Source organism: Protomyctophum bolini (genome assembly GCF_963924005.1).
Source record: "Protomyctophum bolini genome assembly, chromosome: 11".
NCBI classification, from domain to species: domain Eukaryota; kingdom Metazoa; phylum Chordata; class Actinopteri; order Myctophiformes; family Myctophidae; genus Protomyctophum; species Protomyctophum bolini.
The window spans coordinates 33,214,545-33,239,390 of NC_137872.1; the positions used below are offsets into that span (position 1 = coordinate 33,214,545).

General features: G+C 40.7%; 2 protein-coding genes across 4 annotated transcripts; one reads left to right on the forward strand and one right to left on the reverse strand.

Moving 5' to 3' along the window:
• Nucleotides 1–238: 238 nt before the first annotated feature.
• LOC308323763 (myosin-4-like) lies at nucleotides 239–13,575 on the reverse strand (the record flags this gene model as incomplete). 2 transcript variants are annotated; one of them, XM_080775569.1, is made up of 39 exons in its annotated part: nucleotides 239–385; nucleotides 479–574; nucleotides 678–782; nucleotides 1,246–1,416; nucleotides 1,590–1,715; nucleotides 1,930–2,133; nucleotides 2,219–2,527; nucleotides 2,660–2,784; nucleotides 2,874–3,039; nucleotides 3,148–3,331; nucleotides 3,477–3,673; nucleotides 3,757–3,875; nucleotides 3,965–4,091; nucleotides 4,545–4,934; nucleotides 5,065–5,155; nucleotides 5,295–5,440; nucleotides 5,544–5,720; nucleotides 5,981–6,223; nucleotides 6,478–6,733; nucleotides 6,889–7,025; nucleotides 7,150–7,273; nucleotides 7,464–7,581; nucleotides 7,855–7,942; nucleotides 8,209–8,273; nucleotides 8,566–8,678; nucleotides 9,133–9,326; nucleotides 9,474–9,644; nucleotides 9,744–9,893; nucleotides 9,983–10,101; nucleotides 10,473–10,611; nucleotides 10,939–11,042; nucleotides 11,164–11,262; nucleotides 11,349–11,412; nucleotides 11,522–11,614; nucleotides 11,745–11,856; nucleotides 12,303–12,330; nucleotides 12,501–12,657; nucleotides 12,970–13,113; nucleotides 13,375–13,575. In XM_080775569.1, 39 exons carry the CDS (start codon nucleotides 13,573–13,575, stop codon nucleotides 239–241), a joined length of 5,799 nt encoding a protein of 1,932 aa, XP_080631695.1. The 2 variants fall into 2 exon arrangements, with proteins under 2 accessions (XP_080631695.1, XP_080631696.1); XM_080775570.1 differs by having other exon boundaries at nucleotides 8,209–8,266; nucleotides 8,562–8,678.
• A 6,717-nt stretch (nucleotides 13,576–20,292) lies between these two features.
• Nucleotides 20,293–24,675, forward strand: tmem205 (transmembrane protein 205). 2 transcript variants are annotated; one of them, XM_080777139.1, is made up of 4 exons: nucleotides 20,293–20,416; nucleotides 20,938–21,049; nucleotides 21,174–21,337; nucleotides 21,873–24,675. In XM_080777139.1, exons 2-4 carry the CDS (start codon nucleotides 20,950–20,952, stop codon nucleotides 22,173–22,175), a joined length of 567 nt encoding a protein of 188 aa, XP_080633265.1. In that variant the 5' UTR covers nucleotides 20,293–20,416; nucleotides 20,938–20,949; the 3' UTR covers nucleotides 22,176–24,675. The 2 variants fall into 2 exon arrangements, with proteins under 2 accessions (XP_080633265.1, XP_080633266.1); XM_080777140.1 differs by lacking the exon at nucleotides 20,293–20,416 and having other exon boundaries at nucleotides 20,881–21,049.
• The last annotated feature ends 171 nt before the right edge of the window (nucleotides 24,676–24,846 follow it).

Genomic DNA, 24,846 nt, shown 5'->3' on the forward strand with positions numbered 1-24,846 from the left:
AAAACCATGACACAACATAGTTTTTACTATATCTTTATTTTTCTACTAAGTTACTATAAGCTAATGTACATCCCAACTTCTAGTGTAGCAATGTCTCTGTCTGTCTATTTACTCTTGCACCATCCCATAAACTTGCAATAACTGACTTTTTATTTTATTTATTACAAATCCTATAGCTGATGACTTAATATAATGTTTCCTAATAAGGGGTGATTTCACCCAACAACAATGCAGATCTCTACTCCTCTCCTTTACCACCAATATCACGACTTTTTGCTCGGAATTTATTGACTTGAGATTCGGCGATGTCAGCTCGTTCTTCAGCCTCCTCAAGCTCATGTTGCACCTTCCGGAATTTAGCCAAATGGGTGCTGGTTTGCTCCTCCTGTGTGTCACAGAATGCAGTGAGTTCAGGGGGAAACAAATATGACCACTGAATGTCTATATCTATAACAAGCCAACAAGGCATATTACTCACCGCCTCATCACACTGTCGCTTAAATGCTTTCACTTTCAACTGAAGTTTGTTGACCAAGTCTTGGAGTCTTGCCACATTCTTCTTTTCTTCTTCATTCTTGAACAGTGAACACAGACTCATAACTCATTCCCTTTCATTACTCTCACTTCTGTCATATATTGTATATGCTCGGCATCAAGCAACCACCTTTCTGACATACCTGATAAGTGAGCTCTTTAATTTTCCTTTCATATTTCCGTACACCTTTCATGGCCTCCCCACTTCGTTTTTGTTCTGACTCCATTTCACTTTCCATCTCACGGATCTGAAATGCACTCAGTTTAAAATCTGTTTTTATGTTAAATAAAAAACATTTCAGCAACTGTTTATTCTTTTTTTAATTTTCACCAAATCTCTCTATCATTGCGTCACATTCTTTCCCCATTATGAATTCCCATAGACTTGTTTAATATTGTGTCAAGTAAGAACGGTGTCCCAAAAATAAACAAATGAGCACGGCGGTTTGACTCATATGGATATGAAGCCTCAACACAAATATGACTATCGTAAACAATACAGAGCCACCTCCCTGACAATATTGCCTGGACAATTAGTTTACGGACCACAATTCTTATATGAGACGATTCTAAGATGACCCAATGTTATTCTCCATAGAGAAATGACTTCCGTGACCCAGGGGATGAACGAGGACCCAGAGATATGCACCTGCCTCACAGGCGCCCATATTAAAGTATATAAATGTGTTATTTTCTCCTAATGATTCATACCCTGGCTTCCATTTTCTGCAGTTCCTTCCTTCCCCCCTTCAGAGCGATTTGCTCTGCTTCGTCGAGCCGTTGCTGAAGGTCCTTCACGGTGGCCTCCAGGTTCTTCTTCATCCTCTCCACGTGAGCACTGGTGTCCTGCTCTTTCTTCAGCTCCTCGGCCATCATGGCAGACTGCAGAGAGAAACCATTTGGTTAGGGAGTATGTATGAGTATGTGTAAGTGTTGGACCAACCAACAAACATTGGCATCCATTAGACTCGAGTAACTGTTATTGGGGAAAGATTTGTCTAAAAAGATCTGAATGAATACATTCTGAAGAAATTTTTTTGTTGGTCGAGATTTACATCCATGATAGATTTTTTGGCCTTCTCATCTGCATTTCTTGCTTCTTGAATAGTGTCCTCCATCTCAGATTGTAGTTGGGCTATGTCAGAATCCATCTTCTTCTTAGCGCTGAGGAGGCTGGAATTCTGTTCAGTTGAGGGGGATAAGTAAATGTAACAATTAATTAAAGGTTCAAGTGACTGCTCTGAAAGCATGCAAAATCAATGCTTGTTCAAGGTTCTTTATTATTTGTCTCCCGAGGAAGAAATTTGTCTTAGACAAAGGGCCCGCATGCAAGCGTAGCCCTTATGTCTATGTCGCCGCAGTGCAGCGCCAAATGTCATGTCATTTGCTCCTTACCTGAGAGTGCAACAGCTGAACTCTCTCACTGACATCCACCAATTCTTGTTCGGCCACCTTGCGGCACCTCTCCGCCTGCTCCAGTGCAGACCTCATCTCATCAATCTCAGACAACAGCAGAGTATTGCGGCGCTCTACGATGGCCAGTTGTTCCTTTAGATCCTCCTGACTATGCACGGCTTCATCGAAATGGACCTGCATATCCTGAGAAACAAAACAAAAAACAGTTAACGAATGTCAAGTAAATACTTCATAATGTACTGGTCAAATGATCCACTTCCCCACAAACCTTGTAGGATCCCTGGAGGATTCTGAGCTGCTTGGTCGCGTCGGCTGCCTGGCGGTTAGCATGTCCCAGCTGGATCTCCATCTCGTTCAGGTCACCCTCCATCTTTTTCTTGACCCGAACGGCGTCGTTTCTACTGCGTGTCTCGGCCTCCAGGGTGCTCTGCAACGTGTCCACGGTTCTCTGGTGGTTCCGCTTGAGCTGGTCGATTTCCTCGTCCCTTTCTGCGACCTTTCGGTCCACTTCGTTCTTGATCTGGCTCAGCTCCAGTTGAAGGTGCAGCAGTTTGGCCTCCTCGTGTTCCAGGGAGGACTATAGAAAGACACGGTCAGTCCTTTGAATTAAAGAAATTGACCCATAATGGACCCACCTGTCTCAGTTCTTATAGTGTTAAATTAAAACTGCAGTGTTTGCCGTTTACATTGGCAGAAAAAATATATATACCTCCACTTCCTCAAGAGCTAACTGTGTGTCCCTCTTGTCCTGTTCAGCTTGTTTTGCAGATTTCTCCAGTTCATGGATGGCTTTAGCAGATAGCCCTACTTGATCGGTGACTTCTGTTATCTCCTCTGAAAAATAACCAAAGTTATTTTTAGATTAAACATAGTCAAATGTGCTTTGTGACACCAAACCAACTATTTGTTTCCAGAAAACCCACGTTGAAGATTCTTGTTCTCTCTTTTCATGGTCTCGAGGTGGTCCAGAGACTCTTCATAGGAATTCTTCAGCTTGAAGAGTTCAGTGCTCAGTGCCCTGGACTCTCTCTGAGAGACTTCCAGATCAGATTGACTCTCCTCATACTTTTGCTTCCATTCAGCAAGCACCTTATTGTGGGAATTGCCAACACGTGTTATTATATCAAAATGATTATGTAGGAAAAAGTGTGACACTGTAGGAAATCAAGTTAGTGCTAGAGTGAAAATAAAAACAACCTTGTCAAAGTTCCTCTGTTTCTTGTCCAAGGTGGCGGTGGCTGCATTTGACCTCTCTAACTCAACCATGAGATCCTCCACTTCAGACTGCAGCCTCTGCTTGGTCTTTTCCAGTGACGCACATTTGGCGCTTCCTGCCTCGGTCATCTCCTCAGAGTCTTGCAGTCGCTGCGCCAACTTCTTCCTTTTGAAATGACGGCAATTCATGATGGAATAGCATATGTCCAATCCCCACAAAGACCACAGAGGTCAAAACGTACTATACAAATAAGATTCACTGTGGGAGCAGAGAACAGTACGGGTGAATATTCTATTCCTTTCATTCTTACTTGGCCTCCTCCAGCTCCTCGGTGCGCTGAATGGCATCAGTCTCATACTTGGTTCTCCACTGAGCCACCTCAGCGTTGGCCTTGGACATGCAGCGCTGCAGCTCTGCTTTGGCCTCCTGTTCCTCCTCGTACTGTTCTCTTAAGAGCTCACAGTCATGACGCGCCGACTGCAAACCGTGAGCCAGGGCATTCTTTGCCTGAAATGATTCACAACAAAGTAGTAAAGTAAAAAAGGTCTATTTTTTTCATATCTTGTCAAAGTATTTTGTATTTGTCACACCTTAATCTCCTCGTCCAAAAGTCTCTTCAACTCTTCAATTTGCTGACTGCTGGCGGACTTCACTCTGTTCATCTGGGAGAGAGTGATCTCCTTCTCCTCTAGTTGTCGTGAGAGTTCAGCTGTTGAGGAAGCAGAAGTGACACACTGAATCCAAAGCAAGTCGGTTTATTTGTCTTTCATCTTCTTAAATCAGGGACTCTAAACTTACCATTTTCTGCCTGTAGACGAGCATTGAGTGCAGTAAAATCACTCAAAGACTTCTGGGCCTCGTCTGACTTGGCCTTATATTCACTGCTTTGGTCTTCCAGGCTTCTGCACAGTTTCTCCAGGTTAGCCTAAAATATTTAATATGGATTGTAAGCCAGGTGATCTACTGTACTGGTATAACTGCCATTTGAAACATTTGGAAAATATGTAATTCGTGAGGAAGAAAGGACAATTAAAGCAGCACTATGTAACTACCATAAATTATGTCCCACAAAATTATAAAGTTACATGTTTAAACAATAACAATCATCCTTCTATAAATATAGAGACTCAGGGTGGTCCCTGCTAGAGGCTTATTACTTTATAGGGGAGAGGATGAGTTTCATCCTGGCATTTGCCAAGGCACCAAGGCCGAACTGCCTGTCAAAGCAAAGACTGGCCAATCACAGCTCGTCCTCACCAAACATGCTTGGGTAATGAAGTCGAAGACGTTGGCTGCCATGTTATTTGTACCCCAAACCGACATAGTGCTGCTTTAAGTATTGCCATGATACAAGGCATATTTTCTAGAGCTCCTGTACCTTGCCTTTCAGAACACTCTCTACATTAATGGCCATGTCGTCAACCTCCATCTTTAATTCACTTTTATCTTTATCAATTCTCTGCTTGACTCTTTGAAGGTTGTCGATTTGTTCACCCAGCTCTGCAACACTGTCTGCCTGTTTCTTGCGTAGAGCGGCAGTGATGGCCTCATTCTGCAGCGTGGCCTCTTCAAGGTCTCGCCGCAGCCTCTGGAACTCTGCTTCGCGCTTCTTGTTCATCTCGACCTGAGCAACAGTCGCTCCTCCGGCCTCCTCCAACCTCTCGCTGATATCCTCCAGTTCCCTGGAGACATCAGACCTCTGCTTCTCCACTCTGGCCCGAGCAGAACGCTCAGACTCAATTTCCTCCTCTAGCTCCTCAATGCGTGCCTACCACAAATTGTATTCTGTGTTATTCATCTATTTATTAGATATTATGAAGAATATATAATGTGTACAAAATTGCATAATACTGCAAGTACTGTTGATCTAGGAGGCGTACAATGAAATCAAATTATACCTGAAGCTCTTTCATTTTCTTTTGGAGTTGAATGCTCAGTGCTTGCTCATCCTCAATCTTACTTTGCAGGTTGCAGAGCTCAAAGTCCTTTCTGAAAGGATATTTTAAGTAATTTTAGAAGTGAAATGCAATGCTATATTGATATAAAGATTACCTGTATCGCCACTGTCTAAATTTGTAACTGTATGACTTCAGTCAGTGGTGTTGATTTAGAATTTATAAAGATTTACTTTTTCAATCTCTCTTCCATTTGGACCCTTTCATTTTCCAGGTCCATGATGGTTTCTTGGGACATCTTGAGATCCCCCTCAAGTTTTCTTTTGGATCTCTCTAAGTCTGCACGTATCTTCTTCTCATGTTCCAGGGATCCTTCAAGCTGTACGAAGATGTTCATATAAGCCAGTAATTGATACATCAATGTATGGATATATCTGAACACAAGAGATTTGAGGACTTTGATTTTGAGTTGTAATACTTACATCATCAACCTGTTGCTCTAGCTTTATTTTAGTCTTGGTTAGAGTATTGGCTTTATCTTCTTCAGCCTGAAGGTCATCCAAGGTCTGCTGATGAACCTCTTGCAAAGCTTTTGTCTCCTTTGATGACTTCATCAGGCTCTCCTCAAGAGTCAGTAACTCCTCTACCAAGTTCTTTACCTATACAAAAAATATATACATATATCAAACGAGATAATCATGATTTGTTTTTCCATTCTGTGCCCAAACATACATGGGGGGTGGTTTTGTGGAAATTAGATTTTTAACTGAACCATAATTCGTAATTCAAGATTTTGCATACGACCCCTTTGTGCTAATCAGACCTTAGGGACCTTAGCTGTTTCAGTTAGATTTCACCAGTCTTGGTTATATAGATTTGCCTCTTGGTACATAGAATAGTACCTTTACCACCATATTACCTTATTTTCTGTGGCATATTTCTCCTTCTCCACCTTGGCAATGGTAAGCTCCAGGTCGTCTATATCCTTTTTGAGCTCTGAACACTCATCCTCCAACTTCCTCTTCTTGGCAGTGATTTCGGCGTTGATCTCTTCCTCCTCCTCGATTCTCTCAGAGAACTCTTTTGCTTTGGCCTCAAGGTGTATCTTGCTCTTTATCAAGCCGTCACACCTCTCCTCAGCATCACAGAGGTTCTCTCGCTCCTTTTGAAACACAAGGATATATATATATATATTTTTTTTATATAGACACACATATTTGTGAAAATGTTGTACATTTAATATTATCTCATTGTAATTTTAATTATAATTATTAGTAATAATTGTAGTAGTAGTAGTGGTGGTGGAGTAATTACATGCCCCTCTTTTCCTTTAACATATTATCTGATATACAATCAATATAAGCAAACAGAACAATAACAAACTACTCTGCTTTATTGAGTGTTTTAGAGGCCTACTGCTTGAATTTGAAGACAGAGGTCATTTTTCTCTTGAACAAGGGCCACCATCTTCTCCTCCAATTCCTTCCTCCTGGCTTCAGACTTTAGGAAGTCCTCTTTCATTCGTGCGAAGGCCTCTTTCATGTTCTGCATCTCTTTTTCAGCCTCTGCACATCGCAACAGCGGCTTTATCTTGAAGAAAAGCCGCATCCAAGGCCAGTTCTTCACATTCATGAATGAACGGATGTTGTATTGAATGATGAAAACAGATTCCCTATGTGAAATAACGATGGAATGTGAACTTCAATAAATATGTCATATATATATATATATATATATATATATATATATATATATATATATATAAATATATATTTCAGAAATGTATTATTTGACAGTGGTATGGTGTGCAGACGAGTTTTCAGTGACCTTTTCTTTGACATCTCCTTGAACCTCTGCCTGGCGACATAACCCCTGGATACGGCCTGGATTCGAGTCATCAGAACTGCCAGGCGTTCATCTCTCATCTCCTCCAGAAGACCCAGCAGGCCAGCTTTGAAGAACACCTACAGATTGCAAAGACGCTGATCCTCAGTGGTTAATTGAAAAAGCCGCCCAGATTGAATGCTTCCATTTCATTCACAACTTGATACATAACACGAACATATGTCTCCAGTTTAGTAAAATGACCTTTGTGTATCCAAATTTATACTGGGCGTGATCCACGTCGATTGAGGAGAGCAGTTTCTCTGACGCCTTTTTGCTATCAATGAACTGCCCTTCGGGAATTGCACTGGCATTCAGAATCCTGTATCTGTCAGGGAGGATATTATTATGACAAAGATACCGGGACACACGCAATTAACCTCCTACCAGAACTGCCAGGGGTTTGCAAATAACAGAGTTGAAAACCACTAGTTAAGAAAGTACAGTAATGCGGTTTGAATTTGTGTTACATTCTACATTTGTCAAGAATTTGTGTCCGTTCTTTTCAATTTGTTTACCTCTGCTTAAAATCCCCATAGAGAATCCTGCTGGGAAATCCTTTCCTGCATATCCTGATGCCCTCCAGCACACCGTTGCAGCGTAGCTGGTGTAAAACGAGCTGGTGATCCATGGACCCTATATGTGAACGGTCAAGGTTTTGGTCAGGTAAAGTAAAGTAAACCATTTACAATTTAGGCATTTAGCGGACTTAATCCAGAGCGATTTACAGTAAGCAAGGAAAACACAGGTAATAGAAATAGTCATCTATAGGATCATAAGTAAACCAATAACCTATCAGTAGAATATCCAACGAAAATCTATAATCTGTACTTTAAAACTACAATATTATACACCACTTAAACTTTACAATGTACTAGCAAAAGTATCAATGTCACATTTCTATTTTACCTGGTATTTTGGTCTCATTTGGAATGAGACATCTTACAAAGTGTGGATGTGTGGACCTGAGGTTAGACATTAGCTTGTTGAGGTTTTCCTGGAAGAGGTGAATGGACATGGTTAACAGCATACAGAGCACTCAAACATAATATTAATATTCAGTATTCACCAATACTAATTATTTTCTTACCTATATATCCAATCCTGAACTCACTTATTTCTTACCTGAATCCTATATCATTCTATTTTGGCCGAGGTTGTGAAAACCTGACATAACCGTTCCTATATTCCTATAGTTCTGTAAACTTTACACCAATTTTACATTTTACACCTGTGATCCGAAGCCTGTAAAATGTTCATTACCCTGAAAAGTGCAGAGACCGTCTGGAAAGAGGAACCCTTTTTCTTGGCACCTTTCTTGCTTGCATCTGATAATGCAAGAGAAAATAAGCTTTAACGGACAGATATGATTGTGCAGGGGCATTTATTATACCAAATATTAACTGAATATGATTTTTTTAAATGTATCTTCAGTGGTTCTCAACCTTTTCAGTTCATTCACTCATTCATTCATTCATTTTTGGTATTAGAAAGGTCTTAAAAGTCCTTAAATGGTCACTTTACTTTACTGTCATGTTGGCAGTTAAACCCACAGGTTGAGAACCACTGATCCGCAATAAGAACCAACAGAGAGTTGTTGTTGTTGTTGTGTGAACCGACCGTCGGTAGCAGCGTAGGTGGCAAACAGCTGACCCAGCAGCTTCACGGCAGCTTTCTGGTAGAGCTGGACCACAGTGTCGTTCAGCGGGTCTTTGTTCTTCTCCAGCCAGCCGCTGATGTACAAGTACAAGGACGTGCAGAGTGTTAACAGAGGCGGGCAGGGGCGGAAATTCCGTAAAAAGGGCACTTTTGGACTAAAATGTACAGATCTACAAGCTCTCAACGGGTCGCAGCACAACGACACGTTGTGAGCTTGTAGGGGCTGAAATTCCGTAAGAGGGCACTTCTAGCTTGTAGATCTGCTATTGTCCGGCTGCGACCCTGCACTCGTTGGCTACTGGAGATGTGTGGATGACATGGATTTCTAAATGCAAAATGCTGCGTTCAAGATCAAGACATTTCTGAAAATTCTCGTCTCGGGTATGGCATGGAAAGGAGAGGAGAGGGGAGGGCATTTGCATTTCTTATAGTAAAAGCTGCATTCTGAGTCTGGAGAGGGCAGTTGTTTTACAGACGGGTAAAAGGGCAGCTAGGGGCCCCCTTTGATGTCTATATGTGTGCACGTGCCTGATGTTGTAGTCCACGGTGCCGGCGTAGTGCACCAGGGAGAAGTGAGCCTCCGCCCGGCATTTGGAGGGCTTGGGCTTCTGGAAGTTGCTGTTCTTGCCGAGGTGCTGGTCGTACAGTTTGTTCTTGAAGGAGTCCTCGGTCGCCTTGGGGAACATGCACTCCTCCTCGAGGATGGAGAAGATGCCCATTGGCTGTACACAAGTAGAAATTATTCTTGTGATTTTGACTTTTTTAAAGTAAAAAAACATCACAACACACTGTGAGCTTGTTGAGCTACAGTATATATCATACAATATTGTATGTAGGGCTCACACGTAAGTGGCTAAGAGGTGATGTACCTTCTCAATAAGCTCAATGCAGGCAGCCAAGTCCATGCCGAAGTCAATGAACTCCCATTCGATCCCCTCTTTCTTGTATTCTTCTTGTTCCAACACAAACATATGGTGGTTGAAAAACTGTTGCAGTTTCTCATTGGTGAAGTTGATGCACAGCTGTTCCAGGCTGTTCATCTGAATTAGAGAGCATTATTTCATTCATTAGTTTATAACGCCAATAAATATTTGGAAATGTTTCTTTATTATAAAGTTAGAAAAACAAGCTATACTCGCCTCAAAAATCTCAAACCCTGCAATATCCAGGACACCGATGAAGTGCTGCCTTGGTAGTTTGGTATCCAGCTGCTTGTTGATCCGAGTCACCATCCACAGGAATAGTTTCTCATACACAGCCTTTGACAGTGCACCCATCGAATTGTTCACCTGCAAATGAGCCAAGAGATAGTTTTGGATGTTGATTTATTGTAGTGTTGCAGCAGGGTGACTGTGATGAGCTTGGAGATCAAACGTACCTGCTGGACAGTCTGGCCCTTGGTCACATACTCATTGCCCACCTTCACTCTGGGGTAGCACAGGGCTTTCAGCAAATCGGAAGAGTTCAGACCCATGAGATAAGCCACTTTGTCTGCCACTGTTGGATACAGGACAACACAGTGAAACGTCATATCATACTAATCTATTTTAATGCCATTACGTCTGTTTTAACTCAGAAATATCAAAAATACTTAACATAAAATATCTGCAGTACATAAATACAAACAATTCAATTAGATGTGGTTTTGAATTCTTAACAGGGACCGGACCACTCACCATCAGTGAATTCTCTAACAGGGACCACTCACCTTCAGTGAATTCTCTAACAGGGACCACTCACCTTCAGTGAATTCTCTAACAGGGACCACTCACCTTCAGTGAATTCTCTAACAGGGACCACTCACCTTCAGTGAATTCTCTAACAGGGACCACTCACCTTCAGTGAATTCTCTAACAGGGACCACTCACCCTCAGTGCCGTCAGGCTCCGCCTGCTCCTCTCTCTGTTTCTGTTTGAACTTCATGTTTCCGTTGTGCATCACTGCACCGGTCAACTTGTAAATGCCAAGCTTCTCCTCCGTGTTGAAACCAAGGATATCAATGGCACTCTACAGAATAAATGATAGAGGTTGAACCATTGGATTAGTATTTATCTAAATCAGTGGTTCCCAAACCTTTTAGCCCGGGACCCAAAGAGACATTTGATGTCTCCCCGGGACCCAAACAAGTGAAAATAGCAGATCTACAAGCTCACAACGCATCGGTCTAAATAATTTTGCGTGATATTTGTGTTTAGGTGATATTACAAAACCCAAAAGATTCACATTAAATTACATTCAATACAAATGAACCTTGATATAGTCTAAATGACCGACGCATCAAAAGCCTTCAATGTCTCGTCATAAGCCTATCATCATCGAGTGTACTGAACTCACATCTGTGGCCATTAGTTCTTCTTCGTCATTGATGCTCAGCACAGTTATTTCTCCCTGGCTGATGAATGGGTAGTCATACGGATTAGTTGTTATCAGAAGCATCTCTGAAAAAGTTCAAATAAAAAGATTACTGTTAAAAGATTTTTTTAAGATTTTTTTACTTGTAGGCTACATACAGCTTACATGTTTCTTCTCTACATTTCCACATTGTTGAGATATAATTACCAATTAAATCAGGCTTCTTGTTTGACATGATCTGATAGAAGATGTGATAGCTTCTCTCGGCTGGGAGTTGAAAGGTCACCCTGGATTTTTCCAGAAGGTCTAAACATGGAAAGAAAAGAGGTGTATTTGCAACATTTGAAAAATCAAAAGCAGAGAAGGTCAAAATGTAACTTAAGCAAACTTACAAGTTTCAATATCAGCTGATGCCAGCTTTCCCTTTGTTCCAAAGTGGATGCGAATGAATTTACCCTGGGGATGTATTAGTATAATTATTTGATAGTAAGATCTAAGATAGTAGATCAAATGCCATAATAATAAAAATTAAAATCATTATATCTCGTGTACTGTATGAACTTACAAAGCGAGAAGAGTTGTCATTCCTCACTGTCTTGGCATTCCCAAAAGCCTCCAGCAGAGGGTTGGCCTGGATGATTTGATCCTCCAGGGTGCCCTTTAGGAAGAGAAATTAACTAAAATGATTGAAACAATGTTTTCTCTTTTTACTCTGAGCTAATTATAAAAAAATCTCGCTAATGTTTATTCCTGATAGTCTGGTCGTAGATAGTGTATCAGTCTTGAACCTGCATTTTCCCACTTGGTTGCTCCTTCTTGCTGGAGTCTCCAGTCGCAATTGTTGCAAAATACTGGATGACACGCTTTGTGTTCACAGTCTTCCCTGCACCGGATTCCCCACTGTTAAATAGAGACGTCATATGACAGGTGATCATTGTTTGATTGTACATTTGCAATCTTTGCTGAGTAGCAATATTTATAGACTCGTAGAGGGAAAAAAGGAGGGGGACTATACAGTAGTCACCTATATAGACCATTGGTTCCCAAACAGTGGGTCGGGGCCCATATGTGGGTCGCGGACCCATTTTTATGGGTTGTGAGTAAATACTGCTTAATTTTTTGTTTTCAGATATTGTTTTTAATTATTATTTCCGTGCTTGTAGATTTGCTATTTTCACTAGTTTGGGTCTTGGGCAAACAAACGTCTAATTTCTCTTTCAGGTCTTGAGCTAAAAGGTTTGGGAACCACTGGTATACACAGTAGACACATTGCAGGCTCTGGTTAACTGATTATATAGGGTTTCAGTAAACTCTTTGTTAAACAGCAAATGGAACCGGATACATACGTGATCAGGATGGACTGGTTCTCACGATCTGTTAGAAACAAAGAAATTGTGTAATTGTGCAATTGTACATATTTTATTTACTTTCATGCAGGTAAAAGGCATTAAACAATATTCACATGGCAGTCATTTTGCAATAGCATTGAATACTGAGGAGGGGTCTGCGAGTATGGGTCACTTGGGTCATTCAGTATGGCCTACCTGTGAGCATATACTGGTAACCATTGTCCGAGATGGAGAAGATGTGGGGTGGGACCTCCTGACGCTTCTTGCCCCGATACCCAGCCACCACCTCTGGGTTGTAGACGGGGAGCCACTTGTACGGATTCACGGTCACACAGAACAGCCCAGAGTAGGTCTGCAAAGGTTTGACAAAAATGCAACGGCATAATAAAACAGGCTTGTATGCAGTTGCAGTGCTATATGAAAATAGACTTCTGTGCTTACGTGAGTTAGTATGTCACGTAAGCACAGAATGATTAGGCTCTTCTATAACATTATATGAAGTTTGGTATTATTACTATGTAAGCATAGTATTTTTTTTTTAATGAATAATTTGTTGGATATCGTGACGTGACGTGACGTGACGTGACGTGGTGATGTGACATGACGTGAGGTGACGGCGGGGCGACGCAACGCAACATGACGTGCGCTGGTGCCTGGTGCTCACATAGATCATCCAAGCAGCATAGCGCTCCTTCAGGTTGAACAGCACAGCGGGCTCATGGAGATGGGTCAGCATGGCCATGTCCTCGATCTTGTCAAACTTCGGAGGGTTCATTGGGCGGATATCATCCTGGTTCACTATAACAACCTGAAAAAGTATACAATAAGGTGATTGTATCATGAGATGATACTGAGAATATCATGAGCTGATAGTGGGGGAAAAAAGACAGCAAATGCTAAAATATGGAACATATTAGTCAAAAGAAAACGATTTTGATATTGAAATGGGTGAACATTATCACTTCACTGATCTACAATCAACTGTGTTGTTGATGAATTGATGAATTGCCACACAGCATCTAAATGGGAACTGATGGTCTGCAGAAAAACGATTAGTGTATACGCTCACCTTCCCATCCTCAGTCTCAACTGTAATGCTGGAGCCATCTAGGCTCCTAATTTTTCCTTTCACATACTCCTGTTTGGGATCAGCCACAAAGACGGCGGTTTTTGCATCGAATTGCTTGTTTTGTGCCGCAATCCTCTCCCTCTCTGACTTGCGGAGGTATGGGGCAGCCACCCCAAATAGTTCCATCTCAGCATCACTCATTTTCTATAGCTGTAGGAATGACACAATTTCATGACGTACACATTTCGTCTACTGGACTAAAGGATGATAATCATCACAATCGCTCTTAACAGAAAAGATAGAAGAGAAGCTGGAATAATGTTGTGATGCTTACCGTGAGTGTGTAAAGGCTAAATTTCCACGACAAGTGCTGCAGAACAAGAAGTTTGATCACTGATGTTAATTTTGGTCTCACACTCAAGACTATGCCAAAGACATATCACAGTCCAACAAGACTTGGACAGCTTTTATAAGGGATGGCTGGGCGCGCTTTATTCACTGTTGCTGGATAGCTTCCCCTATATTTGGACAGAGATCAATTCTGGCCTATAGTATACAGCACCTTGGGAAAGACAAGTATGTCCATTTTATGCGTCGAACCAGCTATGTATAGCTATATTGTGTCACTTTTAAACGGTTTCAATTGCGATCCTCAGGCCATGTCCATTAAAAAGCAATGACGGCTGTAGGGACGGCAGCTTAGACAGCTTTGGGTCCCGAGTCTCCCGACATGGCAGGCCTCATTTTCTGGGATCAGGAAAGATTAGGTCTGTTAGGGGCATTGATGAAATTCTGCCATTGGGTGTCTGGGGATCAGTTGATTAGAGATCACTGTTGGGGTGAGTGTGTGGACAGCAGCCTGGGGTTGACAGGCAACAGTTAACCATGCAGTAAAGACCTGTGTCCACTAAAATTGTCATGATCTCCCGCCTGGCATATTTGAACTTTTTCAGTTTATATTCGCCACCGCTGTATTCGTTACACAAAAGTAATGTAAAAAATGTATACAAATTGACAAATGTCAAAAATGTATACAAATTGAAAGGTCTTATTTGTCTAGAGCTGAATATGTGGACGTGCTATAGTCATACTGTCTTCAATATGTTAATTGTTAATCACCATCAACCATATAATTATATACTATATTTGTTGATTAAGAGAATCAATACACTGTAATACAGTGCAGGTTTACTGAAGCGTTAAATGCAAGTTCACTGAAGCGATTCCTAGAGAGATGGACTACATACAGTACACCATAAACATGCAGACTAAACAGACCATTTCAAATCACAGGGTTAACAATGAATCCAGAAAGCCCTCCAGACCCTGTCAAATCCTTTGAGCAGGTTTCTATTAATGCGTCTCAATTGGCCGTCACAAGTATGTGCTTCATGTGATCTATATGTCTCTAGTATGACGCCTATAGGCTCATCGGGAGCTCATGCATTAACTTGTTCTTCTCTCCTAGAATGAAATGCCTATTTTTAAACCATTTAACATGCTTTGCATACTTGGACAGTTGACCATTTTGATGTAACTAATGGGGGGCGGGGGGGAGAGACTCAGATAAAAGCAGATATTAGATTGGTCGAACTGGCCAGTTCGACCAATCTAATACGAATGTACATTTCTTTCTTCAACTCATCTCTTGATATTTGCAAAAGGTCGTTTTTAAAAAAAATATTTATGAAAGTAATCTCACCCAGTTAAGGTCTAACACATCACCAATATTTTGCTACTTTTGTGACAAATTAATTAATAACAGCAACTTCATGCAGAGGCTCGGGTTTAGCGCCCCCCTGAGCTCTTGATTGGGCCCCTGTGTCTGAACCTGGTAGGAACGTTCGGTATTCCACCCCTGCATCTGGGATGACTATACAAAGAGGACGGACTACGGAGTTGATCAGCTGTGAATGGGCAGCGGTGGCCGAACGGTTTGCGGAGCGGTCTTGATATCGGAAGGTCGCTAGTTCGTATCCCCGGACCGGCACGTTAAAATTACCACCGCTGAAGTGCCCTTGGACAAGGCATTGAACCCCTAACATGAAATGTTCTATGAGCAGGGCATGGCTGTAAACAACTTCTTGAGCTTAGTCCAGTTACTCTGGGTAAACATAGTACCTTTCCTTTCCTGTTGAATAGGTCAATAACAAAACAGCCAACCAGAGAGCATTACTTACTTACTAAATTCATTAATCCTTATTTACTAAAGATTGATAATCTAGCAGGCTGATTTTCATAAACTTTGACACAACCTATAGCATTGCATCACAGACACCCTAATTAGTTTATTATACTTGAAGGTCTGGCAACAGCTGTGGTTAACGTTGGTTATGTTGGGATAAGCACGCTCCTATTGGCTAAACCAGTGCAGTGACCAGTCTATGGCAGTGACCCTCTAGCACGTCTTGACATATCAACAAGCTTGTGTGTGTGGAAGTTATATGTCAAGGACATTATGAGACCATTTGAGCGAATTTAAGGTCACCAGACAAGAAAGAAAGGTTGCGAGGTGAAAATCCCTCTCAGCTGGTGGTGTCTGGGAGGGGCAGATGCCTGCCCCTTGTGGAAAATAGATCTGTGGACGGGTGCATCTGCCTAGGATTAATGGGTCAAAAGACAGGCCTGCCTTCAGAGTAAAGCTACTGCAGAGGTACAGCATATGGCAGGCAGGGCATGAATACATGTGTAAAATAAGGGAGACAATCTCATTCTGATGTATGTGCCGCACTGGGTGGAACCAGTAGGTCATTTGTTAATTTTTAACAGGGGGGGGGGGGAGGGTTCTCACAGGTGCTGTTGATGATGGGTGGGACTTGACGCTTTGGCAATGCACTTAGTTTGTATCATTTCTTTACATTATTTCATAAATTGTATTTTTTGTATTGGTCTTTCAAAAATGACAAGGTAAGTCCTAAAAATAAATATTATCAATCTTCTCTCAATTTTAGCTAAATATCATATCCATTCCAGTAGGTTTGCTAATCACAGAGCAATTTTGGAGTTTTGAGACCTTCGTATTTCTATATTTAGAGAGTGAGCATTGTATGAATGTTGTCTTGTAATATTATAAGAATTTCTTCTGTTAATTAAAAAGAACCACTGTCCCTCTGCTATAAGTAACAGAGAGGGATCTTCATGGCAGATTTGATCCAATTTAAAGGTAAAACTAGAAAAAGAGTAAAGAAAAGAAATCCCAGAGGAGAGCTGTTAAAAAGAGTTATTGAAAACAGTTCCCCTTTGCAGATGGTTAACCCTAAAGGTTAACCATCAAGAATCTCCACAAAGCCTCCTAACTTGCGTTCAAAAACAGCCTTTGTTTGCTATGCAGGGTTGTTACATACTGTAAGGAGAGAAACCTTTAACAGGAGGAGCACTTGCATGTCATAATGCTTCCTCTTGTGTTGCAAGGTCTGCCTCATCCCCCCCTAAAACAAAACGCCTGTGGCCTCCGAGGCTACCCCTAATAACCCGCAACTGAGAACAAAGATGCACATTTTAAGATTCTCTGAGAAAATCATTGAGGGATACCCTCATTTTGCAATGATGCAGAGATTACAAATCATTTAAGGATTCTGGGGCAAACATTAATCAGAAATAGCAGATCTACAAGCTCAAAACATGTCATGTCACATGATGTGAGCTTGTAGATTGATTGGCTATTATCGGCAAACATTTAATGTTGAGGGAAAAAGGAGTGTACAAAGTATAGAGCTCCTGGGTAGTAGGGTTTATTAAGAAGTTCCTTTTATCAGTACATATACATGTCTAAAATATCAACGGCATGGAGATAGTTTGGCATATGTTGGTAGATTGAGACAACTGAATCTAAGGCTGATAGCAAATAATGATTATTCGTAGACAATAGTCAAGACTTCTGTCTTTAAAGGACAACTTTAGATTTTTTTCAACCAAGGTTCATGTTTTAGGTTGTTAGAGAAAGTGCAAACTGCACAGACTTTGCACAGATTTATGATAAAACAGTAAAATCACAACAATCTGTGTCTGTTCTTCTGAACCAGAATTATATGGTGTTGCTTTTACACCTGGTGGTGTCCCAGTGCAACCTAAAAGCAGGATAACAAAATATTTCTAATATCGGTTAGAGACCAAGCAGGAACGAGTTGATTATTATTGTGTTACCTGTTTTTGACAGTCCTTCTTTTTGGATATTCGGACTGCCTCAAGCTTGGTCTGTATTTCAGAGATATCCAAACTGTGGAGACAACAAACAAACAGTAGTATGTTGTTGTTGTTATACATGGCAACATCAATGCCATATTCACACAACAGCTGTTTTGCTGTTATGTATGTCTCATCCAACCCTGAATATGACGCTAGAGTAAAATAACAGCCGTGTGAATATGGTCAATACTAATAGCACATACTTTTTATCCAAAAGGTTTCACCTTAGCCTGAGTCCTTTCTAGAGAGTTACCTGAGCAGCTGCTCCTGTGCTTGGCATGTGTCCATAAGCTTCTCCAAATGCTGGAACAGGAGACAAAGATTAGCACTTTATACACAGACACCTAAGTGATAATTATTTCTCCTCAAAAGTACAGTATGTATTGGTGACTTTGCATAGTCTTTTGCTGTATTATCTTGCAATGGGATAATTTCTGCTACATGTGCTTAGGTGCCTTCTTCTGAACTTCAGTCCGGTGATGCGGTCATATCTACCTCCGCTATCACCAAAACAAATGAATGTGCATTTATTATCCATAGTCATCACTGCTTATATTACAGGCAAGTTGTTGGCCTTACATTCTTTCCCCCTAAATCTGACACTGACAAACATTTTTTTGTGTGATGTTTTGCTAAATGTTCAGAAACTTTGAAGAGCAAAAGTGGACTGTTTAGTACCATATCTTTATTTAGTCCTTCCGATAACTTGTGTTGCATTTCAGTTCTCTGATTCCCTATAAGGAGAGACAGGAGAATCACATCAGATGTTTTAGCAGCTTCCAAGACATTATCATCATGTAAAGATAGTACATTTACAAAGATATAACATCAGCTTACTGAGTTGGCCATGGATGTGGTGGATTTTCGCCCCCTTAGTTCAGTGACCTGTTCCCATAGTACATTACGACTGGAAAGACAAATGAAGCACACAGAGACAAATAAAGAGCTATGGAAGGAGGTACAGCTGTTATATCGTACTTATAGTAATAGTGGTTTGTTATGTAGTAATTTCTATAAATTACATAATGTTTATTAGTGAAGGACAAGGTTATAATGTTAACCTTTGCTTTCCAGCCCTGTCTGTCATATCTCGTCCTATAATATCATATCCACCTGTGATACAACTCCTGGGTGAGTCTGGCAGCATCCCTCTGGATGGCAGAAGAAGACGTGTATGTGTTAGAGCAGGAGACTCCTTGTCCTCCTTGGTTGGAATGAGACATGGCAGTACGTATATGTAGGTAGCTGAGCTCAGAGCAGACCGTGATGCAGGGCTTCAAAGTGTGCCTCCATGTGGTGGTTTGCTACATGACGGGCCAGGTGATGCAGCTCAGCTATAGGAGGAGTACACATGCATCATTGTTGTAGAGTTTTGTTGCTTGGATTGTTTTCTTCTGTCAAGCCTACAACCAGTACTTCTCATAAAACATTGTATTTGTGTTTTCACTCAAATCCTATAGGATCACTGACCTTGAAGAAATGAAACAGAGTTGTGATTGTGGATCCTCTCTATCATACATAGCCATAGTTTTACTGAGGCAATCCATTGTCTGTAAGAAGGACAAAAACAAACATCTCTCTGTGAAAACAAAGCCAGAGAAGATAATATGGATAGGAATTAAGTATGATTGATATGATTGGCACCTTCGCTTGATTCTCCACCTCCTCTGTTCTCAATGTTGCCACTATCACGATTCTGCCATAATAATAAATGGACTGTCAGTCACAAGGTTTGTTTTATTTTGTTGATTTATTGTACACAGTGATTTATGTTTTAACAAACAATCATGAATCAATCGTAATCAATAAATTAATATATGTAGGTACTATAGTTGATAGGCTAATTTGTATTCAGCAAAACACAGAAGAAAATATAAAAGAAAAAACAATTGAAAAAAATAACATATTACTTGCAGACAACACTGCAAACCAAATTTTGTGTACTGCTATGAAGATACCTTCAGCTTTGTATTCCTTCGTTGACTCCACCACTAACAAAATACATACATAAATAAACTAAATTAATATTTGATGGGCTAATTGGAAAGCAACAGTGTCATAAAAAATATGATGTATCGAGATAAGGAATTTGTCAGATGAAGTGGTTAAATACTCATAACTAGAAGGGTACGTTTATTTAGCTGTGTGAGCAAAAAGTGCACACATAACATCCACCTAATCTCACACTTAAGTACCTTACCTTCAACAGCAGGGGGCATCAGATCGCCATTCTGAAATAAGAAATAGTTAATACTGTGAACAGGGGGGAAAAACTGATAGGCTATGAACCCTATGCCATGAAGAACTGCACATTTTGCACATAATCTATTGCAAAGACATTTACCTTATTTTAATCATCCATGTTTTGTAAAGAGGAACGGAACGGGCAGGAACAGTTTAGGTTTCAACGGAACGAACCACACAAGTAAACATTGGCCATGATTGGTTGGAAACGTCTGTGTGTCCAGAGTAATCTAGTAAGAGAGTGGTGACACGCTTTGATCTCGCCGCAAAACTGGTACCCATGGGCGATAGTTCCAAACATTGCTCCTGGCTGGAACCATAGTTGGAACTTGGAACTTGAGATAGAATGAGCACTTCCGCATTCCATTATTACAATGAGAGTCAACGGGAGTGTCATTACTCTCTTACTAGATTACTCTGTGTGTGAGTGTGTGTCATACAATATCAATTTCATTTGTAGCTTTTGTCATGGGGGCGTGGTTAATGGGCATTCGGTGCGTCATATAGGAAGTGCACGGTTCAAATAAACGTAGATTATAATATAGCCTATAAATTATCTTATTTTTAAAGAGTTTTGATATAATTTAAGTAACGTAAAGGGGAGGAAACATAGGTAAGTGTATCATGTAATGTGTATTAGCCTATGCTTTCTCGACTAAACGTAAAATTCAGTAAGAGCCAAAAAACTATGCCTTGTAGTGTAGTGTGTACTCTCTCTTAGCCAAGTGGCTAATGCTAAGTTCATAAAAAAAGTTATGCAAATTATGTTAACCTACATAGACAGGCATGCAGCTCATGGGACTTCTCGTTTTGAGCTTGTGTTATTACTGCAAGTTTGCAGACTCACCAGGGAAAAGGAACGTATATGTATGTTCCTTTTCCCTGGTGAGTCTGCAACTTGCAGTCCTTATCTCTGATGTCATGGTCTTATCAGTTCTGCAGCATATGTTCAGCCCCTCAGCTGAAATTGTGTGAATTCTGGTGTGCCTCTCTCGGTGGCAATTGTTTCAGACTTATACTGTCTGCATACAGTATACACTAGTACCGGTAACCACAATGACAGCCACATTGTAGTCTGTTTTAAAATACCGGGTAGGTTAATCCTAACTTTGTTTCCTGACATTTCATGCACAGTTGCCCGTTACCATGGTGACAGAAGGGGAACCCACAGACTTGGCCAAAGTGTTGCACCTATTAGTGCTCTCTTTTTCCTGGGGAATGCAGGTCTGGGTCTCCTTTATAGCAGGTGAGAGAGAGAGAGCCCAAAATATAAACTGTTAATTATTTCCAGAAAGAAAAACACTTTCTGTGGCAACACACTTCACCGTTTTCCTGTTTTCCTAATGTTCTCTCTTTTATTGCTTTAACAGGTGTCGTGTTGAGACGGCGGGTAACATTGCACACCTTTGGTCTAGTGCAGAGCAAGCTTTTCCCTGTTTATTTCCACTGTCTGCTGGGAAGTAACTTTGTCATCCTGGCGCTCTATGCAGTGTACCACCCCAGAGAGCTGCTGGACTGGCATCAAAGTGTTCAGGTCAGACATCATTCACAACTAGGGGTGCAGCAATTAATCAAAGTAATCGATTTAGTTCAAGTTGATAATGAAAAACCATCAATAATTTCATAAAATAAACCTTATCCTTATTTTTGGAAATGTTCATTAGCCTATAGGCGAATATTTTCAAAACATTTCCAAAATATTAACCTTTTATATATAAGCATTTTTTGGACAACACTGTTAAAATAATGCTTAAGTGGTTAATTGATTAGATTAAAAATGGGGCCGTGGCTCAGTGGTCCAGGCACCTTGGCCGGTAGCCCAAGTCTGGCAGTGTGCTGCGGGTTCGACTCCAGATCCCTATGGCCCTTACTGCATGTCACTCCCCCATCTCTCTCCCCCATTTCCTGTCAGCCTACTGTCTGTCCTTCTATAAAATAGGTGAAAGCCGCAAAAAAAATCATTAAAAAATAAAAAAAGGTTATTGAATCTTACACATTTGTTTATTACATCTTATTACATTTGTTACACAAGATGATTGTTTTTTTGTATCTTTGTCGGGTTGTTGCAGATGAGTCTGTACTTTGTGGCAGTGATCACGGCGGGCCTGAACGCCCAGTGGTTTGGCCCGTCGACCACCGAGGTGACGGTCCAGCTGAGGGAGGTGGAGGAGGAACACGGCCTGGGGAACCAGATCGGTCAGGGCAGCCAGAAGGACGCCTACGCCAAGCTCAAACAGCAGGACCCCAAGTACAGAGCACTGAAGGGCACATTCATACGTTACCACGGACTCTCCGCACTGTGCAACCTGACAGGGTTCATCTGCACCACCACTAACCTGGTCTATACGGCTCTAAATCTAGCCACTATTTAGACCTTAAGGTTTCAGTTATAGGTGCTCCTTCTTTATAGCACTATTAATGAATACAGTAATAGTTATTAATTTAATTAAAGTAAAACCTTTTTTTTAACGTTAAAGCTCTATTATATTCAGATCATTGACATGTAACATTGCTTTCCCCATCTCCATCTCCTTGATAAACAGAACATACATTTTCAAATGGGTTGCCAATTTCATCCAATCAGGAGAGAGTACCCATTTATCAGCTTCAATGTGTGTGTGTGTGTGTGTGTGTGTGTGTGTGTGTGTGTGTGTTCCAATTTAATTAGCTTATCGTGTTATTCCTGTATGCGTTCTCCCTCATCTTGACCTGAAAATTAATTATCTGTATACGATAGACAGGGAGACCTGTTACTGAACAAACATTCTATAGGAATGATTGCAATCATAATATAGAGCTGAAAACATATTTTAATTAAGGAAAGAAAACCACTCAGATGGCACTTCAACAACTCTCACTTTTATATAGCATACTATCAATTATATAGACAATGTATATATCCTATTGGCAGAATTAGATGTTCCAGCCCCAATCACAAGTTCACAACCATGTCACTGAAACAGTGTAGCTTCTCTGTTCTATTTCAATGTATTTGAAATGCCTTACTTCACTTGAAAACAAAGGTACATGCACTGGCGAGCGGTGCGATGGCCATGCCGCCGACTGTCCAAGTTGCATAATAGATGCGGTGGGAATCGGTTATAATCACTTTATTTTTTAAATGAAACATGGTACTTTAGACTACATTAAATCAGCAACATCTGCATGTAGAATTTATGATCCTGAATATTGTCAACAAACAAATTAATTGAAAATGTGAAATCAGTTCTATTATGTGACATTGAGATTGAAAGAGAACTGCTGGTCCTTGGTGTGGGTTGCTGGATCTTCAAGGCGTAGCTGGACACCCAACTCTGCCTGCCAAATGACTAGTCTTATACTTCCATTACTTGAAGTTCCAACCATGAGGTAATGTTTGGTTTGTTGGAGTCATCTGCCATAGTCTGCAAAAGTGCATTTGTGGTGGTCATCCATAGTCTATAGCTCAGTAGATTGTGGTAGCTTAAGCTTACTAGCTTCTGCTACTGTATGCTTAATATACTCTTTCTTTCAATTGTGGATTAAAAAACGATTAATAAACACACCAGTTGTGAACACTTGCTGATGTGTGAGGTCAGTATCACAGTTCACTTAATAACCAGTTTATTGTCTTCTGAGCTTATTTTACATGTTGTGCCTTGTACAAATGGTTTTGAAAATCTTTATTGATTTGCTAGTGTTGACTGAATCCAGACCCAGCAGCCAGTGCCTGGATTTGGAATAGGCAGGTTTTAACTTTGTTACTGACGCATATATCTGATTTTGTTAAGGCCACCTCTGAAAGAAGACAATGGTGATTTGTTGAGGAGAGTGGTGCAGCTGCCCCTTTACAGCTACAATATCATCTAATGGAAACCTGGATGACCAACCACACTAGTGTAATTCTACATATTGTGATCAACAAGGTGCCATGTTAAAATTATGTTTCTTTCAAAAAGAGATTGTTTGGCCGATTGTGAAAAGTAACTAAGTACGAGTACTATACTTCAAAGGCAAATGTATACAGTATACTCTTTTATTTTTAAACTCCACAATTACTATGCAAGATACATCACTTTCTATAGGTAACATTTTTAATACAGGACATTTACATGTGACAGAGTTGGTAGGCTATAAATTGTGCTTACTTAAAAGACCTGGACCTGGATGTACAAAGTGGTATTATTATTGTCTAGTATAATTTGTTTATAGGCTCATGCTTTAGCATTCAGTGGCCTCCCTGAGAACATAATGCTTAATTTAAATGGTTTTGTTTAGCAGGCTTCACTGGCATCAGGAAATAAACCCTTTTTTAAAACCTAGAACAAGTTTAGCCACTCAGTACACAATCTGAGCAATATCTAGTTCCACCATACATACGGTACTTGAGTGCTCATTTAATTCTGTGTAAATATGAGTGTAAATATGCATCTGTAAGGACTTAATTAACACTATTTTGCTGTGTTGAGGAGAATTCGCTAGCTGGGCAAGAAAACAAAGTTGACAGGAATAAATAATGAGCAATTAAACATATTTCAATATTGTCGCTGGTTGGATAGAGAAGAGTAGGCTACACAGCCCATTCCATTTAACTCTGGTGAGTGTGCAAATTAAACCAAATGGTGCCTTTGCTCTATGTGGTTGATACACTGTCCCTTTCTTTGCATTCCAGTTCTGTGGCATTCAAAAACACGAGGAAGTGCTGATGGGTTTTCCTGCATGAGTTCCCCCCCTCCTTCATTCCTATCTTCACAGTTCACACACAAGGAAATGAATCCGATTTGTGTGGGGGAGAGCTAGCCTGACTAATAAGCCAGACCGAATCAGCCGTTGGCAAACAAAAATTGCCACACGACAGTGTGATTTGAGTCTGGCTTATTAGCCAGGCTAGGGGAGAGCAACTATACACTTTTCTCAATATAAACCTCAGCTAGTTCACTCCTGAAACCCTATAAGTCAAAGGAATGATTTATGATGCTATAAACGCAACTGGGGAATAGAATGCACAATGATCACATCATAGATTTTTCTAATAACCCTGCAGTTAGATTATGTTAATACATG

Excerpts from the sequence above, each read along its gene's own strand:
- tmem205 (XM_080777139.1), top strand. The coding sequence starts at position 20,950 with ATGGTGACAGAAGGGGAACCCACAGACTTGGCCAAAGTGTTGCACCTA. Across the intron at positions 21,050-21,173 it reads CTGGGTCTCCTTTATAGCAG|GTGTCGTGTTGAGACGGCGG; the intron begins GTGAGAGAGAGA and ends TTGCTTTAACAG. Across the intron at positions 21,338-21,872 it reads ACTGGCATCAAAGTGTTCAG|ATGAGTCTGTACTTTGTGGC; the intron begins GTCAGACATCAT and ends GGGTTGTTGCAG.